Source organism: Myxine glutinosa, chromosome 1, assembly GCF_964187855.1.
Source record: "Myxine glutinosa chromosome 1, kmMyxGlut1.1, whole genome shotgun sequence".
NCBI lineage: Eukaryota > Metazoa > Chordata > Myxini > Myxiniformes > Myxinidae > Myxine > Myxine glutinosa.
Genome location: NC_136261.1, coordinates 410717573 through 410744174, shown reverse-complemented (window position 1 = coordinate 410744174; position 26602 = coordinate 410717573). Strand labels below are relative to the sequence as shown.

Below are 26602 nucleotides of genomic sequence, written 5' to 3'. Positions count from 1 at the left end.
CTCCTTCCTCCAAATCCTGGTGGCGTCTGGTCAAATCTTTTCTGGTGTTTGTTCCCCCTCCATCCCCTCCCTTACCTCAAAGGGCTACTCAGCTGACTCGGCACGTGAAAAAGCTGAATGCCTCAACTCTGTGTTTGCCTCAAAATCTTGTGTCCCAAACCTGTCTCTCTCTGTACCCACCTTACCTAGTCATACCCAGCTTCTCCTGGACTCTGTGTCCTTCTCTCCTGACAAGGTGGAGAAGCTTCTGTCAAACCTCGACTCTGATTCTGCAACTGGACCAGACGGCATCAGCCCAAGGGTCCTAAAATCCTGCTCTGCCGCTCTATCTCACCCTCTCTCTGTTCTCTTCACCCTCTCTTTTGCTCAAGATCATCTGCCATCTGCTTAGAAATCAGCCAACATTACCGCTTTACACAAAAAGGTGCAAAAACAGATCCTTGCAACTGTAGACCAATCAGCCTGCTCCCAATTATCAACAAAGTCATGGAAACTATGATCATTCCTGGGAAAACCACATTTCCAAGCTGGCCTCCAACGCCAGTCGCCGACTGGGCATCCTCCGTCGTGCGAAGTCCTTCCTTGGCACACCTGAGCTCCTCACCACATACAAGGCTTTCATCCGCAGCTCAATGGAATACTGCCCTCCCCTCTGGGCTGGTGCTCCTGCCTCACACCTGGCTCGTCTTCACGCTGTTGAAACCAAAGCGTTCAGAATCATTGGAATCTTTCGCAATGAAGCTGATTCTGACGGCCTTTCAATCTCTCACTGCAGGCAGGTTCAATCTCGCACTCCTCTCCGGCGTAGCTCCCCCAGCTCTCTCTCTGTGCTCTGTCCCCCAAATATTCCTACAGGTTGCACAAGATCTGCCAACAACCCTCTTATGGTTAAACTGCCAAAATCTAGGCTCTCTGCTCTCCTTCACTCTTTCATTCCCCTTTTCTCCCGCCTCTGGAACAAACTCCCACACTCCCTTCTATCCCACTCCTCCCTCCAGGTCTTTAAAACAGCTGTTCACCACCATCTCTTATCTTCCCCCATCCAAAACCTTGATCTTTTCTAGCCCTTTAATTCACCCGAGATCCACTTTTTTGAAATACCGACTTCTTTCCTGGAAGTCCTAGCAGTGTCCATATGTTTTATACCTCTCCCACCCCCACCCCTTTATCCTTCCCAACCCTCATCCCCCTTCCCACGCCTCCTCCCCCAAAGCCCTCTCCCTTCCACAGATCTCCCGATGTCCTTGTTTTCTGCTGTTGTACCCTGTGTGCTCCCCTCTCTTCCTATCTTGTCTCCCGCTCCCTTTATCTTATGTTTTATGTGTCAGTTCGTCTTTTTGTGATCAATGTTAGTTAGCTCTTACACGAGCCTCGATCTTGTATAGAAAAAAGAAAAACAAAAAAAAGCACCTGTGCTGAGTCCCATCATGGAGCTGGAGCCACAATGTCACCGTGCAACTGCCGGGTTTGGGATGGAGGGTTGGCAGCACATCGGAGGTTGCATGAAGATGGCACTTCAATGGGGATTGCCTTTGGGCCTGATTACGAATGCTAGTGCAGTGTCTTCTTTGTGAATCACCGGGTCGGCGATTTGGCTTTCCTCCTGACAGGCAGGTTGGGCGGTGTTTTACGGACGTTTTTTCATCAAATTTGAAGACCAATTGATCTCTACTGACCTATCCTGAGGGCCGTGCGTGCTCCTGAGGTGGGCATCCATGTGGCATTCATGGAGACCGTAGCTCTTATTGGCGCCGTGGGGGTTGTTTGCCATGAGGCTGGAGTATTGGCAAGGATGGAGTGGATATCGCAACAGGTGCTCCTCAAGGAATGACGTCAGAGTGATCAGGTCACTGAAGAGTTCGTTGTATTACCTCAGCCTTTGCCATCCCCTCCCCACTGATTTATTTTTGGTTTATTTCTCTTTATTACAAACCTCCATTTCCATGATCCAGGGTGGTGTCTCATGGAAATGGAGTTTGCAGGATTCCCAGTCACGTGACCTCCATCCTGTTCATTTTGAGGTTATTTTATTATCTCTTCACCCGGATCAAAAAACCTTTTAATATCACTCGTTTATCCACAACTTTACACTGATTGCTCTTTGTTTCACACCTTGGAGTTTTTATCTCTTCACAGGTTGAGTTACTGCAAACTGAGCACCGAGTCTGGGCCTGTCTTGAGGGACCTGAAGAACTTCATCAACTTGGAGGAACTTGTGTGAGTCTTCCACTGTTATTGATATTTTTGTTGTTCTTCTCTTTCGCTGGACACTGATTTGTGAATTTCCGTCACCTTTTTAAGTAAAGATATTTTTAATACAATTAGTTAGAGATTTCATGCAAAACAAATTCAAGACTTCCTCTTTCTAACCACTGACTCACTCGTTGATATAAATGTTTTGTACTTTCTAGGTGGGCGAGAAAGCTGAAATTTTGCATACTGATGTACAGTAACTCAAAGCCAGGATTTCAGGTGGAAAAAAAAATCACAAAACGTTCCGTACCTGTCCAGAGAATGAAAATGTGCGTTAAAATGTCAGCCGGTGCAGCCTCACTCCTGCCCACGGAAGGTCACCCCACCAAAAACAATGGCACATCACCATGGGAAAGATTGCTCATGGGTGTTTCTAGGTTTTATGGCGGTATGACTCGATAGTGTCCGAGTTTTTGTCCTTCACAGACGATTTACAGTGGTATTGTATGTTTACACATACAGTGGATCTCTGTATCAGGCGACCTGGTTGAAACAAACATTCAGAACATGGTTTACAACAACAACAACAACAACAACAACAACACGCATTTTAAAGGCCATTTTCCCTGCTAGAGCGGGGGTTACCCTTGCGGTCCTCATGACAATCTTCTCCATTTTTCCCTATTTTCTGCATCTCTCCTTGTTAACCCCCTTGCCCGCATTTCTTCTTCGACCATCTTTAGCCAAGCCTTTCTCGGTCTTCCCCGTCCTCTACTTCCTTCTACATTCATTTCCATCACTCTTCTGAACCAGTCACTTTCATCCTTCCTCAACACATGACCAAACCACATTTATCCCATCTCGTCTTCAGTTGTCTTACCCTTCCTCCCGTCCATGGTACACTGAATCTTGTGGTGAGGCAATTGCCCTAAAACAACTTGCCTTTGCCTCTAGGAAGGCAAATTCAACTGAAGGAAATCTCATTTCCTTCCACCAAGCTCGGAACAAGTGTGTGTCTACCCTCAGGAGTGCCAGGAAGCACTATCTCTCCACTCTCAAGATTGAACTCTCAAACCTGTCTCCTTCTTCCAAATCCTGGTGGCATCTGGTCAAATCCGTTTCTGGTGTTTGTTCCCCCTCCATCCCCTCCCTTACCTCAAATGGCTACACAGTTGACACCGCACGTGACAAAGCCGAATGCCTCAACTCTGTGTTTGCCTCAAAATCTTGTGTCCCAAACCCATCTCTCTCTGTTCCCACCTTTCCCAGTCGAACCCAACTGCTCCTGGACTCTGTGTCCTTCTCTCCTGACAAGGTGGAGAAGTTTTTATCAAACCTCGACTCTGATTCTGCAACTGGACCAGATGGCATCAACCCACGGGTCCTAAAATCCTGCTCTGCCGCTCTATCTCACCCTCTCTCTGTTCTTTTCACCCTCTCTTTTGCTCAAGGTCATCTGTCAGCATGTTGGAAATCAGCAAACATTACCGCTTTGCACAAAAAAGGTGCAAAAACAGATCCTTGCAACTACAGACCAATCAGCCTGCTTCCAATTATCAGCAAAGTCATGGATTCCATCATTGCTTCGGATATCAAATCCTTCCTCTTCTCCAATGGCTTGATCTCTGATCATCAATTTGCATTCAGACCAAGTCATTCTACTCTGGACATGTTGCTTCTGCTGTCTCAACAATGGATGGAGGTCCTCAATGCCAAACAGGAAATCAGAGCTGTCTCACTTGACATATCACGTGCCTTCGATACGGTCTGGCACCCAGCTCTGCTCACCAAACTCTCCTCCTATGGTATTCATGGAAATCTTCACTCATGGCTTGCGGACTTCCTCTCTGGTCATAGGCAACGTGTGGCCCTGAATGGATTTCTCTCATCTCCCCTACCTGTTCTGGCTGGAGTTCCCCAAGGTAGTGTTCTGGGCCCTGTGCTATTTCTGGTCTTCATCAATGATCTCTCCGACTCTCTGGAAAATCCTCTCTATCTCTTTGCTGATGACTCCACTATCTGCCGCTCCATTCCTCATCCCTGAGATCGGCAGTCTGCAGCCTCCTCACTCTCTGCAGACCTGGACAAAATCACAGACTGGTCAAACAAGTGGAACATGTCTTTCAATCCTGACAAATCTCACACTCTTACAATGTCTCTCCGAAAGGACCGACTGGAAAACCCTCCCATCTACTTTCTCAACAATCCTCTCCAAGAAGTTCCTTCGCTCAAGCTTTTGGGTCTCACTATCTGCCATGATCTTTCTTGGGAAAACCACATTTCCAAGCTGGCCTCCAAAGCCAGTCGCTGACTGGGCATCCTCCGTCGTGCGAAGTCTTTGCTTGGCACACCTGAGCTCCTCGCCACATACAAGGCTTTCATCCGCAGCTCAATGGAATACTGTTCCCCCCTCTGGGCTGGTGCTCCTGCCTCACACCTAGCTCGGCTTCACGCTGTTGAGGCCAAAGCTTTCAGAATCATTGGAATCTCCTGGAATGAAGCCAACTCCGAGGGCCTTTCACTCACTCACCGCAGGCAGGTTGGTGGTCTTTCTGTCTTCTACCGACTCCTCTCCGGCCTTGCACCCCCAGCTCTCTCTGTGCTCTGTCCCCCCAATATTCCTTCAGGTCGCACAAGATCTGCCTGCAAACCTCTTATGGTTAAACTGCCAAAATCTAGGCTCTCTGCCCATCTTCACTCTTTCATTCCCCATTTCTCCCACCTCTGGAACAAACTCCCCCACTCCCTTCAATCCCACTCCTCCCTCCAGGTCTTGAAAACAGCTGTTCACCACCATCTCTTATCTTCCCCCATCCAAAACCTTGATCTTTTCTACCCCCGATAATTCACCCCAGATTCACTTTTTTGAAATACCAACTTCTTTCCTGGAAGTCCTTGCAGTGTCCTTGTGTTTTATACTTCTCCCACCCCTCCCCCCCTTTCCACGCCTCCTCCCCCCAAGCCCTCCCACAGATCTCCCGATGTCCCTGCTCTCAAATGTTGTGTTTGTGTGCTTCCCCTTCTCTCCCCATCTTGTCTACCTCTACCCTTATTATATGTTTTGTGTGTCTGTTTGATGTGTGTGTGTGTGTGTGTGTGTGTGTGTGTGTGTGTGTGTGTGTGTGTGTGTGTGTGTGTGTGTGTGTGTGTGTGTGTGTGTGTGTGTGTGTGTGTGTGTGTGTGTGTGTGTGATAAATGTTAGCTCTTTCACAGGCCTCGATCCTGTATACAAAAAAAAAAAAAAAAAGTTCTTCATGTTGTTAATGGAATGATAACCTCAGAGTTTTTCTCTTTCCCTCCTTCACCATCAGTTTGAGGGGGAATCCCATCGGTGATGAGGGCCTCGAGGGTTTGATGGAAGGCCTGAAACCCCAAACAAAGTTACGAAACCTCTGGTGAGTGGGAAGAGGATTTCTTGGGGGGGGGGGGGGGGATTAAAAGCATATTGTTGTGGATCTGGTCTCGGGGGTGAAATTGGGGATAGATTAGAATAGTTATTTCATATGGTGCATTTGGGCTCTATGTGGGTGACATGTTACAGTCATTATAACTCCTGTAATTAATGAAATGTGTCAAGCACATGTTTAGAAAGATCTTGTCCCGCTGCCCAAGTGTATGTCTTTATCTACATCCTGCCTTGCCCCCCTTCCGACATTCTTGAACCTGCCCCATTGTTATCTGTCCTTATATGGCCTTCATTCTTGAGTTCACAGCCAATGGGCATGGCCCATAAGTGTGACCATGGGGTAAACGTGAGGACACGAGATGAGCGAGAGACGTGACAATATATGGACATCTGATGGCTCCAAGGCCATCTGACTGTCGTTGGTGTGGAATTAACCTGGCTTTTCAGCCAATCAGCGCAGCATATAAATCATCATTTGCCTTGCTACGGCGGCCAATGGGCATTTGCTGCGGACGGTCCGATATGCCCCGCTGAACATTATAAAAGCACATACGCCACATTGGGGTGGTTTGTGTGATTAGTTGCTCTTGCTTTGCTCTTACTTCTGGGTTCCTGCTGCTCTGGGTACCTGCACACATGGTGCTGCTCCCTCGGGATGCTGTGCCTGCGCGTCGTGATTTGTTGTGCATGGAGAATAAGGTTGGACCAGCACACAAGGCGTTGTGAGGCCAAGCACCGTGCGATACAGCAGTGCGCACAAACGGGATCAGAGGGGCAGAGGAGCAGTGAAGAGTGATCATGAGGGAGCAGACCCATACAGTGTGTGTAAAAGTGCTGTCCTGTGCAGGTTTCCTGGCTCCATTCCTCCCTTCCTTCCTTCCCATGCTGCTTTCGTCTGTCTCTTATTCTTCTCTCGCTCTGTTCTGTGTGCTCCAAGTGAATGAGCTGAGGCCATAATTGAATAAGCCGTCGAGTTCCCGAGGGCACATTGACATTATTACCCTCCGCTCGCGAAGCGAAAAGCAGGGTTAGGTGATCGTTTGAGTACGAATGTCGTACGTGAGTGTCTGCATTTTTAAAATTCATTTTCTCGGCAATCGTCGGTCCGATTGACACATAATTTTACCATAGGAGCGCCTCTGCCTGTATAATTTTTTTATTCATAATTATGACGTCATAGGTCACGTGGTATGGATGCCATCTTGGACAAACGTTCCACCTCTATATCTCCGAAACAGCTCAGTGGAAAAACTTGAAACTTGTCTCATTGTCAAGTACTTCCCATGGGCAATAAGATATGTTAATGATGTCATCAGTGCCTTAATTATGACGTCACAATTCGACAAGTACAACGCTTGACGAGATGAGTATGATTTTTTTTCTCTGCAATTGTTTGTCCAATGGACATGAAAGTTTCACCATAGGAGGGCCTCCTCCTGTAAAATATTTTAATGATAATTATGACATCATAGGTCATGTGGTACAGGCACTATCTTGGAAAAACCGAAAAACGTTGCACCTGCATATCTCCAAAACTGCTCCATGGAAAAAATTGAAACGTGGTTCTTAGTAAAGAACTCCGCATGAAGAATAAGTGTTTTTAACGATTACGTCATTGGTGCCTTAGTTATGACGTCATAATTCGACAGGGACAACGCTTAGTCTGATCAGTTTGAAATTTCTTGAGCATGATCTATGCAACAATTGTATTGGAGAATATAAATTTATGATGTCATCGGTCACGTGGTCTGGCCGCCATATTGGATCAAAGAAAAATACCCTTCAAAAACAGAAGAGTTGGCTCGCACCAAGTTGACTGCACAGGGTAAGCATTCTATGAATATCATCTATTTTATTATTATTTCTTCATTTTTACCTGTGCCACTTAAGGTGGCCTGAGGTTATGTTTTCAGGTCTGTTTGTCTGAGCGGGATATCTCAAAGTTATGGACAGATTCAGACGAAACTTAGTGTATGCTCGGTGTATGGCCAGGAAGACTTTATTCGATTTTAATGAAGATCCGGTTCCGAATCCGGTCTTATATTTTTTAAAGTGATTCCCCACCATTGAGTGATTGGGCCAAAAACAATAATTAACACAATATTTCAGAGTTGTGGACGGATTATGACCAAACTTGGTGGATGAGTTTGGTCGGTTGTTATTATTTTTAGGTTTCCAAGATGGTGGACGGGAATGCCTATTTTTGTTTGGATTATTATTCTAGTTCTGCCGATTTTTGTGAAACAACTTTTGAAAAAACTATGACAGCGAGCTAGGCCTGTCTGTGTGTCTTCATGGAAAACCCTTGGAACTTTATTCTAGCGGACTTTGTTTTTTAAGTTTTATTCTGAATTGGTGGCCATCTTGGATTTTGTCCCAAACATAAAACTATCTTCTCCAGAACTATTAAACTGATCACCATGAAATTTGGCATCAGCTCAAGCACCCCTAGGCAGTATTGAAGTGTGAGTTTGAGGCTTCTGCTCTGAAGCTTTTGGAAGCTCGCTATTGGTTGGATGTGATACCCAAACACAAATTTGGCAGAAATAGCTTGCTCGAAGTAATTTGGCCTGCTGATGCTGAATGGGCCACCAAATGTAACATACTTCAGGTATACATTCCTGTTGATGGATTTGAGCTCTATTTTCACAGGAAACGTTTGAATGTGGGTGGCAGTATGTGGGTGGCAAGAGGACTGCTTGGAAGTGGACAGCATTGCTCGCAGTTCCAGTTACCATTAACCACACGCATTTTGAAAAAAATTGCACCCATGTCCGAAGGAAGCGGTTTAGTTTGGCATTTTAAATATGAAATAGGCAAAGCCTAGAAATGAATGAAACCCTTTAGAATTACCCTTTAGAATTACCCTTTGGAATTACCCTTTAGAATTACCCTTTAGAATTACCCTTTGGAATTACCCTTTAGAATTACCCTTTAGAATTACCCTTTGGAATTACCCTTTAGAATTACCCTTTGGAATTACCCTTTAGAATTACCCTTTAGAATTACACTTTGGAATTACCCTTTGGAATTACCCTTTAGAATTACCCTTTGGAATTACACTTTGGAATTATCCTTTAGAATTACCCTTTGGAATTACCCTTTGGAATTACCCTTTGGAATTACCCTTTAGAATTACCCTTTGGAATTACCCTTTGGAATTACCCTTTGGAATTACCCTTTGGAATTACCCTTTGGAATTACCCTTTGGAATTACCCTTTAGAATTACCCTTTGGAATTACCCTTTGGAATTACCCTTTAGAATTACCCTTTAGAATTACACTTTGGAATTACCCTTTAGAATTACCCTTTAGAATTACACTTTAGAATTACCCTTTGGAATTACCCTTTAGAATTACCCTTTAGAATTACCCTTTGGAATTACCCTTTGGAATTACACTTTGGAATTACCCTTTGGAATTACACTTTGGAATTACCCTTTGGAATTACCCTTTGGAATTACCCTTTGGAATTACACTTTGGAATTACACTTTGGAATTACACTTTGGAATTACCCTTTGGAATTACCCTTTGGAATTACACTTTGGAATTACACTTTGGAATTACACTTTGGAATTACACTTTGGAATTACACTTTGGAATTACACATTGGAATTACACTTTGGAATTACACATTGGAATTACACTTTGGAATTACACTTTGGAATTACCCTTTGGAATTACACTTTGGAATTACACTTTGGAATTACCCTTTGGAATTACCCTTTGGAATTACCCTTTGGAATTACACTTTGGAATTACCCTTTAGAATTACCCTTTGGAATTACCCTTTGGAATTACACTTTGGAATTACACTTTGGAATTACCCTTTGGAATTACCCTTTGGAATTACACTTTGGAATTACACATTGGAATTACACTTTGGAATTACACTTTGGAATTACCCTTTGGAATTACACTTTGGAATTACACTTTGGAATTACCCTTTGGAATTACCCTTTGGAATTACCCTTTGGAATTACACTTTGGAATTACCCTTTAGAATTACCCTTTGGAATTACCCTTTGGAATTACACTTTGGAATTACACTTTGGAATTACACTTTGGAATTACACTTTGGAATTACACTTTGGAATTACCCTTTGGAATTACCCTTTGGAATTACACTTTGGAATTACCCTTTAGAATTACCCTTTGGAATTACCCTTTGGAATTACACTTTGGAATTACCCTTTAGAATTACACTTTGGAATTACCCTTTGGAATTACCCTTTAGAATTACCCTTTGGAATTACACTTTGGAATTACCCTTTAGAATTACCCTTTAGAATTACCCTTTGGAATTACACTTTGGAATTACCCTTTAGAATTACCCTTTGGAATTACCCTTTGGAATTACCCTTTGGAATTACCCTTTGGAATTACCCTTTAGAATTACCCTTTGGAATTACACTTTGGAATTACCCTTTAGAATTACCCTTTGGAATTACACTTTGGAATTACCCTTTAGAATTACCCTTTGGAATTACCCTTTGGAATTACCCTTTGGAATTACCCTTTGGAATTACCCTTTGGAATTACCCTTTAGAATTACCCTTTGGAATTACCCTTTGGAATTACCCTTTGGAATTACCCTTTGGAATTACCCTTTGGAATTACTCTTTAGAATTACCCTTTGGAATTACCCTTTGGAATTACCCTTTAGAATTACCCTTTGGAATTACACTTTGGAATTACACTTTAGAATTACACTTTAGAATTACACTTTAGAATTACCCTTTGGAATTACCCTTTGGAATTACCCTTTGGAATTACACTTTAGAATTACCCTTTAGAATTACACTTTAGAATTACCCTTTAGAATTACCCTTTGGAATTACCCTTTGGAATTACCCTTTGGAATTACACTTTAGAATTACCCTTTAGAATTACCCTTTAGAATTACCCTTTAGAATTACACTTTAGAATTACTCTTTAGAATTACTCTTTAGAATTACCCTTCAGAATCACCCTTTAGAATTACACTTTAGAATTACCCTTTAGAATTACACTTTAGAATTACCCTTTAGAATTACCCTTTAGAATTACACTTTAGAATTACTCTTTAGAATTACCCTTCAGAATCACCCTTCAGAATCACCCTTTAGAATTACCCTTCAGAATCACCCTTTAGAATTACCCTTTGGAATTACACTTTAGAATTACCCTTTAGAATTACCCTTTAGAATTACCCTTTGGAATTACACTTTAGAATTACCCTTTAGAATTACCCTTTAGAATTACCCTTTGGAATTACAATTTAGAATCACCCTTTAGAATCACCCTTTAGAATTACCCTTTAGAATTACCCTTTAGAATTACCCTTCAGAATCACCCTTTAGAATTACCCTTCAGAATCACCCTTTAGAATTACCCTTTAGAATTACACTTTAGAATTACTCTTTAGAATTACCCTTCAGAATCACCCTTCAGAATCACCCTTTAGAATTACCCTTCAGAATCACCCTTTAGAATTACCCTTTGGAATTACACTTTAGAATTACCCTTTAGAATTACCCTTTAGAATTACCCTTTGGAATTACACTTTAGAATTACCCTTTAGAATTACCCTTTAGAATTACCCTTTGGAATTACACTTTAGAATCACCCTTTAGAATCACCCTTTAGAATTACCCTTTAGAATTACCCTTTAGAATTACCCTTCAGAATCACCCTTTAGAATTACCCTTCAGAATCACCCTTTAGAATTACCCTTTGGAATTACACTTTAGAATTACCCTTCGGAATCACCCTTTGGAATTACACTTTAGAATTACCCTTTAGAATTACCCTTTAGAATTACACTTTAGAATTACTCTTTAGAATTACCCTTCAGAATCACCCTTTAGAATTACCCTTTAGAATTGCCCTTTGGAATTACCTTTTAGAATTACACTTTAGAATTACACTTTAGAATTACCCTTTAGAATTACCCTTTAGAATTGCCCTTTAGAATTACCCTTTAGAATTACCCTTTAGAATTACCCTTTAGAATCACCCTTAAGAATTACCCTTTAGAATTACCCTTTAGAATTACCCTTTAGAATTACCCTTTAGAATTACCGTTTGGAATTACACTTTAGAATCACACTTTAGAATTACACTTTAGAATCAGCGTTTAGAATTACCCTTTAGAATTACCCTTTAGAATTGCTCTTTGGAATTACACTTTAGAATTACCCTTAATATTACCTTTTGGAATCACCGTTTGGAATCACCCTTTAGAATCACCCCATAGAATTACCCTTTAGAATTGCTCTTTAAATTACCCTTTAGAATCACCCATTAGAATCACCCTTTGGAATCACCCTTTAGAATCACCCTTCAGAATCACCCTTTAGAATTGCCCTTTAGAATTACCCTTTAGAATTACCCTTTAGAATTACCCTTTAGAATTACCCTTTAGAATTACCTTTTGGAATTACACTTTAGAATTACACTTTAGAATTATCCTTTAGAATTACCCTTTAGAATTACCCTTTAGAATTACACTTTAGAATTACCCTTTAGAATCACGCTTTAGAATTACCCTTCAGAATCACCCTTTAGAATTACCCTTTGGAATTACACTTTAGAATTACCCTTTAGAATTACCCTTTAGAATTACCCTTCAGAATCACCCTTTGGAATTACACTTTAGAATTACCCTTTAGAATTACCCTTTAGAATTACACTTTAGAATTACTCTTTAGAATTACCCTTCAGAATCACCCTTTAGAATTACCCTTTAGAATTACCCTTTAGAATTACCCTTTAGAATTACCCTTTAGAATTACCCTTTAGAATTACCCTTTGGAATTACACTTTAGAATTACCCTTTAGAATCACCCTTTAGAATTACCCTTTAGAATTACCCTTTAGAATTACCCTTCAGAATCACCCTTTAGAATTACCCTTCAGAATCACCCTTTAGAATTACCCTTTAGAATTACCCTTTAGAATTACCCTTTGGAATTACACTTTAGAATTACACTTTAGAATTACCTTTTGGAATTACACTTTAGAATTACACTTTTTTTTTTCTTTTTTTTTTGTTTTTTTGTATACAAGATCGAGGCTCGTGAAAAAGCGAACATTAATCACACAGAAAGACAAACCGACACAGAAAACATACAACATAGGGAGCGGTAGACAAGATGGGGAGAGAGGGGGAAGGACACAAACACAACATTTGAGAGCAGGGACCGAGAGACATGGAGACATCGAGAGATCTGAGAGAGGGCGAGGGCTTTGGGGGGGGGGGGGGGCGTGGGAAGGGAGCGGTGGGAGAGGTATAAAACATATGGACACTGCCAGGACTTCCAGGAAAGAAGTTGGAATTTCAAACAAGGTGGAACTGGGGTGAATTAGCGGGGGTAGAAAAGATCAAGGTTTTGGATGGGGGAAGATAAGAGATGGTGGTGAACAGCTGTTTTAAAGACCTGGAGGGAGGAGTGGGATTGAAGGGAGTGAGGGAGTTTGTTCCAGAGGCGGGAGAAAAGAGGAATGAAAGAGTGAAGGTGAGCAGAGAGCCGAGATTTCGGCAGTTTAACCATCAGAGGGTTGCTGGCAGATCTTGTGCGACCTGTAGGAATATTTGGGGGACAGAGCACAGAGAGAGCTGGGGGTGCAAGGCCGGAGAGGAGTCGGTAGAAGACAGAAAGACCACCTACCTGCCTGCGGTGAGTGAGTGAAAGGCCCTCAGAGATAGCTTCATCGCGGGAGATTCCAATAATTCTGAAAGCTTTGGTTTCAACAGCGTGAAGCTGAGCTAGGTGTGAGGCAGGAGCACCGGCCCATAGGGGAGAACAGTATTCCATTGAGCTGCGGATGAAAGCCTTGTATGTGGTGAGGAGCTCAGGTGTGCCGAGGAAGGACTTCGCACGACGGAGGATGCCCAGTCGGCGACTGGCTTTGGAGGCCAGCTTGGAAATGTGGTTTTCCCAAGAAAGATCATGGCAGATAGTGAGACCCAAAATCTTGAGCGACAGAACTTCTTGGAGAGGATTGTTGAGAAAGTAGATGGGAGGGTTGTCCAGTCGAACTTTTCGGAGAGACATAGTAAGAGTGTGAGATTTGTCAGGATTGAAAGACATGTTCCACTTGTTTGACCAGTCTGTGATTTTGTCCAGGTCTTCAGAGAGTGAGGAGGCAGCAGACTGCCGATCTGAGGGAAGAGGAATGGAGCGGCAGAGAGTGGAGTCATCAGCAAAGAGATAGAGAGGATTTTCGAGAGAGTCAGAGAGATCATTGATGAAGACCAGAAAAAGCACGGGGCCCAGAACACTGCCTTGGGGAACTCCAGCCTGAACAGGAAGAGGAGATGAGAGAAACCCATTCAGGGCCACACGTTGACGACGACTAGAGAGGAAGTCCGCCAGCCATGTGTGGAGATTTCCATGGATACCAAAGGAGGAGAGTTTGGTGAGCAGAGCGGGGTGCCAGACCGTGTCGAAGGCACGTGATATGTCGAGGGAGACAGCTCTAATTTCCTGTTTGGCATTGAGGACCTCCATCCATTGTTGAGACAGCAGAAGCAGCATGTCCAGAGTAGAGTGACCTGGTCTGAAACCAAATTGATGATCAGAGATCAAGCCATTGGAGAAGAGGAAAGATTTCATATCCAAAGCAATGATGGATTCCATGACTTTGCTGATAATTGGGAGAAGGCTGATTGGTCTGTAGTTGCTAGGATCTGTTTTTGCACCTTTTTTGTGCAAAGCGGTGATGTTGGCTGATTTCCAAGCAGATGGCAGTTGACCTTGAGCAAAAGAGAGGGTGAAGAGAACAGAGAGAGGGTGAGATAGAGCAGCAGAGCAGGATTTTAGGACCCGTGGGCTGATGCCGTCGGGTCCAGTTGCAGAATCAGAGTCGAGGGTTGACAGAAACTTTTCCACCTTGTCAGGAGGAAAGGACACGGAGTCCAGGAGCAGCAGGGTACGACTGGGTATGGTGGGTACAGAGAGGGATGGGTTTGGGACACAAGATTTAGAGGCAAACACAGAGTTGAGGCATTCAGCTTTTTCACGTGCGGAGTCAGCTGTGTAGCCGTTTGAGGTAAGGGAGGGGATGGAGGGGGAACAAACACCAGAAACGGATTTGACCAGACGCCACCAGGATTTGGAAGAGGGAGACAGATAAGAGAGTTCGGTCTTGAGAACGGAGAGATATTGTTTCCTGGCTCTCCTGAGGGTGGACACACACTTGTTTCGGGCTTTGTGAAAGGAAATGAGATTTCCTTCCGTTGGATTTGCTTTCCAGGAGACAAAGGCAAGTTGTTTCTGGGCAACAGCCTCACCACAAGATTCCGTGTACCATGGACGGGAGGAAGGGTATGACAACTGAAGACGAGATGGGATAAATCTGTGCATGAGAGAGAGCAATTTACTTTGGAAGAATTCCCAGGATGAGTTGATGTCAGAGGTGGTAGAGATGGGAGACCAGTCCAGATGATTGATGGCTGCTTGAAGACCGTGCCAGTTGGCCTGAGTGAAATGCCAGACTCGTCGACGCTGAGCAGGCTCCCTGAGGATGGTCAGAGAGATGTCCACTTTAACAAGGACATGATCAGATGATCCGATCGGAGCAGAAGAAGAGCAGCAGACATTTTCAGGGAAGTTAGTCATAACCAAGTCCAGAAGAGAAGATGTTTCGTTGACTGAGATCCGGGTCGGGAAATTGACAGATTGTGTCAGTCCCAGTGAGTCGCAGAAGTCCTTTGCTGAGGAGCCATGGCTGGTGAGAGAGGTACCCACACCCAGCCAACTGGCATGATGACAGTTGAAATCACCACATATGAGGAAGAGAGAGTTGGGATGAGTAGATAGAAGTTGGTCCATATCATCAGACAGCGAGATGTAGATGGAGTCATCACTGTTTGGTGGACGGTACAACACACATATGAACAAGAGGTGGGAGCGAAGGGGAAGCCGTAGCCAGAGGTATTCCTGGGGGTGAGGTGGAGAGAGTGCAGTGCAGGGCGAGTGAGGAAGAGAGTTTTTGATAAAGATAGCAACCCCGCCTCCAGGACGAGGCTCAGGTCTATCATACCGGAGGAGGGAGTAGCCCGGGAGAGATACTATGGAATCAGAGACATCATAAAGGAGGAAAGTTTCTGTGAAGCAGATCACGTCTGGTTTGACAGAAGCAACCTGTATGGAGAGATCAGTTAAGTTTGAACGAAGGCCCCGGATGTTTGAGGTCCATACCGTTAATGAAGAGGAAGGGGGAGCATCAGATACAGAACAGGGGGGAGGAGGGGTAGTGTAAGATGTGGAAGAGGTGGAAGAGGTAGGGAGAGCTGTTGAAGGTGTGTCAGAGATTTCAGAATAGCTCGGAGAAAGGGAAGGATGGGGCGGACAAAAGGTTTGATGGTGATTGGGTGAGCCACAATGAGGTGTTATTTGAGGAGGGGGAAGAGCGAGGCAGAAGGTTGGGGGAGATGGAGGTGAGAGTTTGAAGGGGGAAGAAGCGGGGAGGACGCTTTGAGGAGGGGGAGTGAGAGGGGGGAAATTGAGAAGCAATGAGGGTGGGGAGATTTGAAGGGGAGGGGTGAGGGGGGAGTTTGGGAGGGAAGGGACAAGGGGAGGGATTTGAAAGGGATGGGATATGGGGGAGATTTGGAGGGGAGGGGTGAGGCAGGAGTCTAGGAGGGGAGGGGCGAGGGGGCGTCTTGGCGGGGAGGGGTGAGGGGGTAGTTTAGGAGGGAGGGGGCAAGGGGGGAGATTTGAAAGGGATGGGTGATGGGGAAGATTTGGAGGGGAGGGGTGATGGGGAAGATTTGGAGGGGAGGGGTTATGGGGAAGATTTGGAGGGGAGGGGTGAGATTGGATTTTTGAAAGTGTACGATTTATGGGAAACGAACATTTATTGCAAAATGAGTTTCTTGTGACCTTCGAGTTAAAAATACGTTTAAGGACGCTGGATGTAGGATGGAGTGCAGGAGAGTTTAGGGAATGTAGAAAAAAGGCACTATAGGAGATGGATTTTTTTTTTGGGATGAATTGATTTGGTGAGCAAGTCGAAAGCAGCCTTTTAAAGAAGAAGAAGAAAAAGGTGTTATAAAATATGACGGAATACATAACTTGAGGGGAAAGTGTAAACATTGAAGGTTAATGAGTGAAAACTATCTGGGGAAATGGGGGAGAAACACGTGGTCGAAGAACGAACGAACGAATAAGAATGAATAAACGAATGAGAACAGAGAAGGAAATGTTTGTTTTTTTTTTGTTTGTTTTTTTTTTAGTTGAGATTTACACAAGGAAGTAGGCTATGGGTGAAAAGACTGGGAATACAGAGAACGAAAGTTATTGGATCACAAACGACGGACCGCTGAGAAAAACAAAGCCTCAAGGTTGTACAGTGCACACTGTACAAGGCCTCAAGACACGACATGAATTAACACGATTTTCAATACAGGTATGAAAGATTTGCACCGAAAAATCTTCGTTGGGACACAATATACGTACAACACCATAAATAAATACAGTTTTAACGAAAATACAAATGGGAACAATCACTTAACTTCGATTTCAAATCGTTCGCGACGCGGCAAAGGCCTTGCTTGCGACACGGCAAACAGACGATCAATTTATGAAAGATAAACACCGAGAAACAACCAAAGTTGCACACAATAACTTCACACACCGAAAGATAAATACAGTTTCGACAAAATACAATTGTGAACAGACTTAACTTCGAAAAACGTGGAGACCGTGTGGAGCTTCGAAAATCCCTGCCGCCGTCTCCAAGATCTCGCGAGATCTCCAACTTTAACGTCTCGTTAAAGATCTCGTTAAAGATCTCCAACTAACTTTAGAATTACCCTTTAGAATTACACTTTAGAATTACACTTTAGAATTACCCTTTAGAATTACACTTTAGAATTGCCCTTTAGAATTGCCCTTTAGAATTACCCTTTAGAATTGCCCTTTAGAATTGCCCTTTAGAATTACCCTTTAGAATTGCCCTTTAGAATTACCTTTTGGAATTACACTTTAGAATTACCCTTTAGAATTGCCCTTTAGAATTACCCTTTAGAATTACCCTTTAGAATTACCCTTTAGAATCACCCTTTAGAATTACCCTTTAGAATTACCCTTTAGAATTACCCTTTGGAATTACACTTTAGAATCACACTTTAGAATTACACTTTAGAATCACCGTTTAGAATTACCCTTTAGAATTACCCTTTAGAATTGCCCTTTGGAATTACACTTTAGAATTACCCTTAATATTACCTTTTGGAATCACAGTTTGGAATCACCCTTTAGAATCACCCCATAGAATTACCCTTTAGAATTGCTCTTTAAATTACCCTTTAGAATCACCCGTTAGAATCACCCTTTGGAATCACCCTTTAGAATCACCCTTCAGAATCACCCTTTAGAATTGCCCTTTAGAATTACCCTTTAGAATTGCCCTTTAGAATTACCTTTTGGAATTACACTTTAGAATTACACTTTAGAATTATCCTTTAGAATTACCCTTTAGAATTACACTTCAGAATTACACTTTAGAATTACCCTTTAGAATTACCCTTTAGAATTACCCTTTAGAATTACCCTTTAGAATCACCCTTTAGAATTACCCTTTAGAATTACCCTTTAGAATTACCCTTTAGAATTACCCTTTAGAATTACCCTTTAGAATCACCCTTTAGAATTACACTTTAGAATTACACTTTAGAATTACCCTTTAGAATTACCCTTTAGAATTACCCTTTAGAATTACCCTTTAGAATCACCCTTTAGAATTACCCTTTAGAATTACCCTTTAGAATTACCCTTTAGAATTACCTTTTGGAATTACACTTTAGAATCACACTTTAGAATTACACTTTAGAATCACCGTTTAGAATCACCGTTTAGAATTACCCTTTAGAATTACCCTTTAGAATTGCCCTTTGGAATTACACTTTAGAATTACCCTTAATATTACCTTTTGGAATCACCGTTTGGAATCACCCTTTAGAATCACCCCATAGAATTACCCTTTAGAATTGCTCTTTAAATTACCCTTTAGAATCACCCGTTAGAATCACCCTTTGGAATCACCCTTTAGAATCACCCTTCAGAATCACTCTTTAGAATTACCCTTTAGAATTACCCTTTAGAATCACCCTTTATAATCACCCTTTCGAATCACCCTTTAGAATCACCCTTTAGAATCACCCTTTAGAATCACCGTTTGGAATCACCCTTGAGAATCACCCTTCAGAATCACCCTTTAGAATTACCCTTTAGAATCACCCTTTATAATCACCCTTTAGAATCACCCTTTAGAATCACCCTTTAGAATTACCCTTTAGAATTACCTTTTGGAATTACACTTTAGAATTACCCTTCAGAATTACCCTTTAGAATTACCCTTTAGAATCACCCTTTAGAATCACCATTTATAATCACCCTTTAGAATCACCCTTTAGAATCACCCGTTAGAATCACCCTTTGGAATCACCCTTTAGAATCACCCTTCAGAATCACCCTTTAGAATTACCCTTTAGAATTACCCTTTAGAATCACCCTTTAGAATTACCCTTTCGAATTACCTTTTGGAATTACACTTTAGAATTACACTTTAGAATAACCCTTTAGAATTACCCTTTCGAATTACCCTTTCGAATTACCCTTTAGAATTACCCTTTAGAATTACCCTTTAGAATTACCTTTTGGAATTACACTTTAGAATTACACTTTAGAATTACACTTTAGAATCACCCTTTAGAATTACCCTTTAGAATTACCCTTTGGAATTACACTTTAGAATTACCCTTTAGAATTACACTTTAGAATTACACTTTAGAATTACACTTTAGAATTACCCTTTAGAATTACACTTTAGAATTACACTTTAGAATCACCCTTTTCGAATTACCCTTTAGAATTACCCTTTGGAATCACCCTTTAGAATCACCCCATAGAATCACCCTTTAGAATTGCTCTTTAAATTACCCTTTAGAATCACCCGTTAGAATCACCCTTTGGAATCACCCTTTAGAATTACCCTTTAGAATCACCCTTTAGAATCACCCTTTAGAATCACCCTTTAGAATCACCCTTTAGAATCACCCTTTAGAATCACCCTTTAGAATCACCGTTTAGAATTACCCTTTAGAATCACCCTTTAGAATCACCCTTTAGAATCACCCTTTAGAATCACCCTTTAGAATCACCCTTTAGAATCACCCTTTAGAATTACCGTTTAGAATTACACTTTAGAATTACACTTTAGAATTACCCTTTAGAATTACCCTTTAGAATTACCCTTTAGAATTACCCTTTAGAATCACCCTTTAGAATCACCCTTTAGAATCACCCTTTAGAATCACCCTTTAGAATCACCGTTTAGAATCACCGTTTAGAATCACCCTTCAGAATAACCCTTAAGAAAAACCCTTAAGAATAACCCTTAATAATAACCCTTAATAATAACCCTTAATAACAACCCTTAAGAATAACCCTTAAGAATAACCCTTAAGAATTACCCTTAATAACAACCCTTAAGAATAACCCTTAAGAATAACCCTTAAGAATAACCCTTAAGAACAACCCTTAAGAATTACCCTTAAGAATTACCCTTAATAACAACCCTTAAGAATTACCCTTAAGAATTACCCTTAAGAATTACCCTTAAGAATTACCCTTAAGAATTACCCTTGAGAATTACCCTTAAGAATTACCCTTAAGAATTACCCTTAAGAATTACCCTTTAGAATTACCCTTTAGAATTACCCTTTAGAATTACCTTCCTCTTTTTCTTTTTGGATACAACAACGAGGCTCGTGTAAGAGCTAACATTAATCACAAAAAGACAAACTGACACGTAAAACATAAGATAACAGTAGCTGACACATAAAACATAAGATAACGGGAGCGAGAGACAGGATGGGGAGAAAAAGGGAAGCACACAATTACAACATTTGAGAGCATGGACATCGGGAGATCTGTGGGAGGGAGAGGGCTTGGGAGTAGGAGGCACGGGGAGGGGGAGGTTGGAAAGGTATAAAACACATGGACATTGCTTGGACATCCAGGAAAGAAGTCGGTATTTCAAGAAAGTGGATCTGGGGTGAATTAACAGGGGTAGAAAAGATCAAGGTTTTGGATGAGGGAAGATAAGAGATGGTGGTGAACAGCTGATTTAAAGACCTGGAGGGAGGAGTGGGATTGAATAGAATTGTTCCAGAGGCGGGAGAAAAGAGGAATGAAGGAGTGAAGGTGAATTGAGAGTCTTCAGTTTAGCAGTTTCACCGAAGAGGGTTGCTGGCAGCACTTGTGCGACCTCTAGGAATATTTGGGGGACAGAGCACAGAGAGAGCTGGGAGAGCAAGGCCGGAGAGGAGTCGGTATAAGACAGAAAGACCACCAACCTGCCTGCGGTGAGTGAGTGAAAGGCCCTCAGAATCAGCTTCATCGTGGGAGATACCAATGACACCCTTCAGAAATACCCTTTGGAATTGCCCTTTAGAATTACCCTTTGGAATCACCCTTTAGAATTACCCTTTAGAATCACCCTTTAGAATTACCCTTTAGAATCACCCTTTAGAATCACCCTTTAGAATCACCCTTTAGAATCACCCTTTCGAATCACCATTTAGAATCACCCTTTAGAATTACCCTTTAGAATCACCCTTTGGAATTACCCTTTGGAATCACCCTTTAGGATCACCCCTTAGAATCACCCTTTAGAATTACCCTTGAGAATTGCTCTTTAAAGGGCCACAGACACAGAAAATCATGTTTGGTTTAATTAATAGATATTGCTTCACTTAACACTTAATCGTCCTTTTTTTTGAATAAATATCACTCGATTGGCCCCCGCCACCCAAAAAACGGCGATTTGATTGCTCATGTGACTGGCTACGTCATCGAGGGAATTTTTGTTGCTGCTGGTAGTTTTTAATAATGATTTTGACTATCAGAAGATTCTTGGTCAGGCAGTTATCATTGCGTGCTGAGAAACCTTTCCCTCGATTACATCACACAGGTGACATCATGAATGAACATCACGATTTTAGGGGCGGGACTCCACTACCAGCTAAAAACTACCAGCAGCAACAAAATTTCCCTCGATGACGTAGCCAGTCACATGAGCAATCAAATCGCCGTTTTTTGGGTGGCGGGGGCCAATCGAGTGATATTTATTCAAAAAAAAGGACGATTAAGTGTTAAGTGAAGCAATATCTATTAATTAAACCAAACATGATTTTCTGTGTCTGTGGCCCTTCAAATTACCCTTTAGAATTACCCTTTAGAATTACCCTTTAGAATTACCCTTAAGAATTACCCTTTAGAATTACCCTTTAGAATTACCCTTTAGAATTACCCTTTAGAATCACCCCTTCGAATCACCCCTTAGAATCACCCTTTAGAATCACCCTTGAGAATTGCTCTTTAAATTACCCTTTGAAATCACCCTTTAAAATCACCCTTTAGAATCACCGTTTAGAATCACCGTTTAGAATCACCCTTTAGAATCACCCTTTCGAATCACCCTTTAGAATCACCCTTTAGAATCACCCTTTCGAATCACCCTTTAGAATCACCCTTTAGAATCACCCTTTCGAATCACCCTTTTGAATCACCCTTTAGAATCACCGTTTAGAATCACCCTTGAGAATTGCTCTTTAAATTACCCTTTAAAATCACCCTTTAAAATCACCGTTTAGAATCACCCTTTCGAATCACCCTTTTGAATCACCCTTTAGTATCACCCTTTAGAATTACCCTTTAGAATTGCTCTTTAAATTACCCTTTAGAATCACCCCTTCGAATCACCCCTTAGAATCACCCTTTAGAATTACGCTTTAGTATCACCCTTTAGAATTGCTCTTTAAATTACCCTTTAGAATCACCCCTTCGAATCACCCCTTAGAATCACCCTTTAGAATCACCCTTTAGAATTGCTCTTTAAATTACCCTTTAGAATCACCCCTTCGAATCACCCCTTAGAATCACCCTTTAGAATCACCCTTGAGAATTGCTCTTTAAATTACCCTTTAAAATCACCCTTTAAAATCACCCTTTAGAATCACCGTTTAGAATCACCGTTTAGAATCACCGTTTAGAATCACCCTTTAGAATCACCCTTTAGAATCACCCTTTCGAATCACCCTTTAGAATCACCCTTTCGAATCACCGTTTAGAATCACCCTTTCCAATCACCCTTTAGAATCACCCTTGAGAATTGCTCTTTAAATTACCCTTTAAAATCACCCTTTAAAATCACCCTTTCGAATCACCCTTTTGAATCACCCTTTAGAATCACCGTTTAGAATCACCCTTTCCAATCACCCTTTCGAATCACCCTTTTGAATCACCCTTTAGAATGACCGTTTAGAATCACCCTTTCCAATCACCCTTTAGAATCACCCTTGAGAATTGCTCTTTAAATCACCCTTTAAAATCACCCTTTCGAATCACCCTTTTGAATCACCCTTTAGAATCACCGTTTAGAATCACCGTTTAGAATCACCGTTTAGAATCACCCTTTAGAATCACCCTTTAGAATCAACCTTTCGAATCACCCTTTCGAATCACCCTTTCGAATTACCCTTTAGAATCACCCCTTCGAATCACCCCTTAGAATCACCCTTTAGAATCACCCTTGAGAATTGCTCTTTAAATTACCCTTTAAAATCACCCTTTAAAATCACCCTTTAGAATCACCGTTTAGAATCACCGTTTAGAATCACCGTTTAGAATCACCCTTTAGAATCACCCTTTAGAATCACCCTTTAGAATCACCCTTTCGAATCACCGTTTAGAATCACCCTTTCCAATCACCCTTTAGAATCACCCTTGAGAATTGCTCTTTAAATTACCCTTTAAAATCACCCTTTAAAATCACCCTTTCGAATCACCCTTTTGAATCACCCTTTAGAATCACCGTTTAGAATCACCCTTTCCAATCACCCTTTAGAATCACCCTTTCGAATCACCCTTTTGAATCACCCTTTAGAATGACCGTTTAGAATCACCCTTTCCAATCACCCTTTAGAATCACCCTTGAGAATTGCTCTTTAAATTACCCTTTAAAATCACCCTTTAAAATCACCCTTTCGAATCACCCTTTTGAATCACCCTTTAGAATCACCGTTTAGAATCACCGTTTAGAATCACCGTTTAGAATCACCCTTTAGAATCACCCTTTAGAATCACCCTTTCGAATCACCCTTTCGAATCACCCTTTCGAATCACCCTTTCGAATCACCCTTTAGAATCACCCTTTCGAATCACCCTTTCGAATCACCCTTTAGAATCATCCTTTCGAATCACCCTTTAGAATCACCCTTTCGAATCACCCTTTCGAATCACCCTTTCGAATCACCCTTTCGAATCACCCTTTAGAATCACCCTTTAGAATCACCCTTTAGAATTAACCTTTAGAATCACCCTTTCGAATCACCCTTTCGTATCACCCTTTCGAATCACCCTTTCGAATCACCCTTTCGAATCACCCTTTCGAATCACCCTTTCGAATCACCCTTTAGAATCATCCTTTCGAATCGCCCTTTAGAATCACCCTTTAGAATCACCCTTGAGAATCACCCTTTCGAATCACCCTTTCGAATCACCCTTTGAACACCCTTTAGAATTACCCTTTAGAATTACCATTTCGAATTACCCTTTAGAATAACCCTTTGGAATCACCCTTTCGAATTACCCTTTAGAATCACCCTTTCGAATTACCCTTTAGAATCACCCTTTAGAATTACGCTTTAGAATTACCCTTTCGAATTACCCTTTAGAATCACCCTTTTGAATCACCCTTTAGAATCACCCTTTAGAATCACCCTTTGGAATCACCCTTTCGAATCACCCTTTCGAATCACCCTTTCGAATCACCCTTTCGAATCACCCTTTAGAATTACCCTTTAGAATTACCCGTTAGAATTACCCTTTAGAATTACCCTTTAGAATTACCCTTCAGAATTACCCTTCGAATCACCCTTTGGAATCACCCTTTAGAATTACCTTTTAGAATAACCCTTTAGAATAACCCTTTAGAATAACCCTTTGGAATTACCCTTCATAATTACCCTTTAGAATTACCCTTTAGAACTACCCTTTAGAACCCCCTATAATTAAACACTATGGGTTAGAAAGGTTGTTCTACTTTATTTTTGACAGATGGATGGAAGGAAGAACATACCAAATATTGAAGCTGTCTCACCGCTTTAAAACGGGGGGTGGTGGGGGTTATTGTAATCGGGTCCGTCTATCAGTCTGTCTCTCCATCACGCTATCTCCTCCAACACGGGTGGGCAGAAATTCACAAAAGTTAGTAGCTATGATCACAAGGAAAGGAGGTGCAAGAGGAGTGTCTTTATTGGCCCTGCCCTCTGGATTGGGGCACAAGGTCAAATACCGAAAATTTAAATTATGCGCACATCTTTGAACATTTACTGATGCTTTGAAGATAAAAAAAAAAGAAAGAAATTAGTGCATGATGAGAAAAATGAGAAGAGAAAACCTGAAACACGTGTCTTTAAACTGGAAAATAAATATTCAATCAGGGGACTAAACCTGCACGAATGTACCATGTGATACAAACTTTCAACATTTGCAAATAGACTTTCTCAGGTATACTCCCATCCTTTACCCCTTCCTTCCCACTGATCCAACCTATGCCGTTACCCTTTCCTCCTTACCCTCTGCTTTACCCTCCTCCTTTTACCCAGGAAATGGAACTCGAACCTGTTTGTTGAGATGTTTTGTTTATTTATATTTTGTAAAAAATTCTGTTTCCACGATCAAGGGGACATTGAAAGGGAGTTTGTACCACTGTCACCGTGCCTGTTGGCTGGGGGTGGGTACCGCTCTCACCAGCCATGGCTCTTCAGCAAAGGACTTCTGTGACTCACTGGGACTGACACAATCTGTCAATTTCCCAACCCGGATCTCAGTCAACGGAGAATCTTCTCTTCTGGACTTGGTTATGACTAACTTCCCTGAAAATGTCTGCTGCTCTTCTTCTGCTCCAATCGGCTCTTCTGATCATGTCCTTGTTAAAGTGGACATCTCTCTGACCATTTTCAGAGAGCCTCCTCAGCGTCGACGAGTCTGGCATTTCACTCAGGCCAACTGGCACGGTCTTCAAGCAGACATCAATCATCTGGACTGGTCTCCCATCTCTACTGCCTCTGACATCAACTCATGCTGGGAATTCTTCCAAAGTAAATTGCTCTCTCTCATGCACAGATTTATCCCTTCTCGTCTTCAGTTGTCATACCCTTCCTCCCGTCCATGGTACACGGAATCTTGTGGTGAGGCTATTGCCCAGAAACAACTTGCTTTCGTCTCCTGGAAAGCAAATCCAACGGAAGGAAATCTCATTTCCTTTCACAAAGCCCGAAACAAGTGTGTGTCCACCCTCAGGAGAGCCAGGAAACAATATCTCTCCATCCTCAGAACCGAACTCTCTTATCTGTCTCCCTCTTCCAAATCCTGGTGGCGTCTGGTAAAATCTGTTTCTGGTGTTTGTTCCCCCTCCATCCCCTCCCTCACCTTAAATGGCCACACGGCTGACTCCGCACGTGAAAAAGCCGAATGCCTCAACTCTGTGTTTGCCTCTAAATCTTGTGTCCCAAACCCATCCCTCTCTGTACCCACCGTACCCAGTCGTACCCAGCTGCTCCTGGACTCTGTGTCCTTTCCTCCTGACAAAGTGGAAAAGTTTCTGTCAACCCTCGACTCTGATTCTGCAACTGGACCTGACGGCATCAGCCCACGGGTCCTAAAATCATGTTCTTCCGCTCTTTCACTCCCTCTCTCTGTTCTCTTCACCCTCTCTTTTGCTCAAGGTCATCTTCCATCTGCTTGGAAATCTGCCAACATCACCGCTTTGCACAAAAAAGGTGCAAAAACAGATCCCAGCAACTACAGACCAATCAGCCTTCTCCCAATTATCAGCAAAGTCATGGAATCCATCATTGCTTCAGATATGAAATCTTTCCTCTTCTCCAATGGCTTGATCTCTGATCATCAATTTGGTTTCAGACCTGGACACTCCACTCTGGA

The 26602-nt window shown here is 42.2% G+C and overlaps 1 protein-coding gene across 1 annotated transcript in view; it reads left to right on the top strand.

Moving 5' to 3' along the window:
- The window catches only part of LOC137417630 (NACHT, LRR and PYD domains-containing protein 12), a 130352-nt gene that overhangs the window by 89310 nt on the left and 14440 nt on the right, over nt 1–26602 (top strand). Inside the window, exons 10-11 of the mRNA XM_068103541.2 lie at nt 2137–2217; nt 5505–5588. Coding sequence (XP_067959642.2) covers nt 2137–2217; nt 5505–5588 — 165 coding nt within the window. The remainder of the gene's footprint in view (nt 1–2136; nt 2218–5504; nt 5589–26602) is intronic.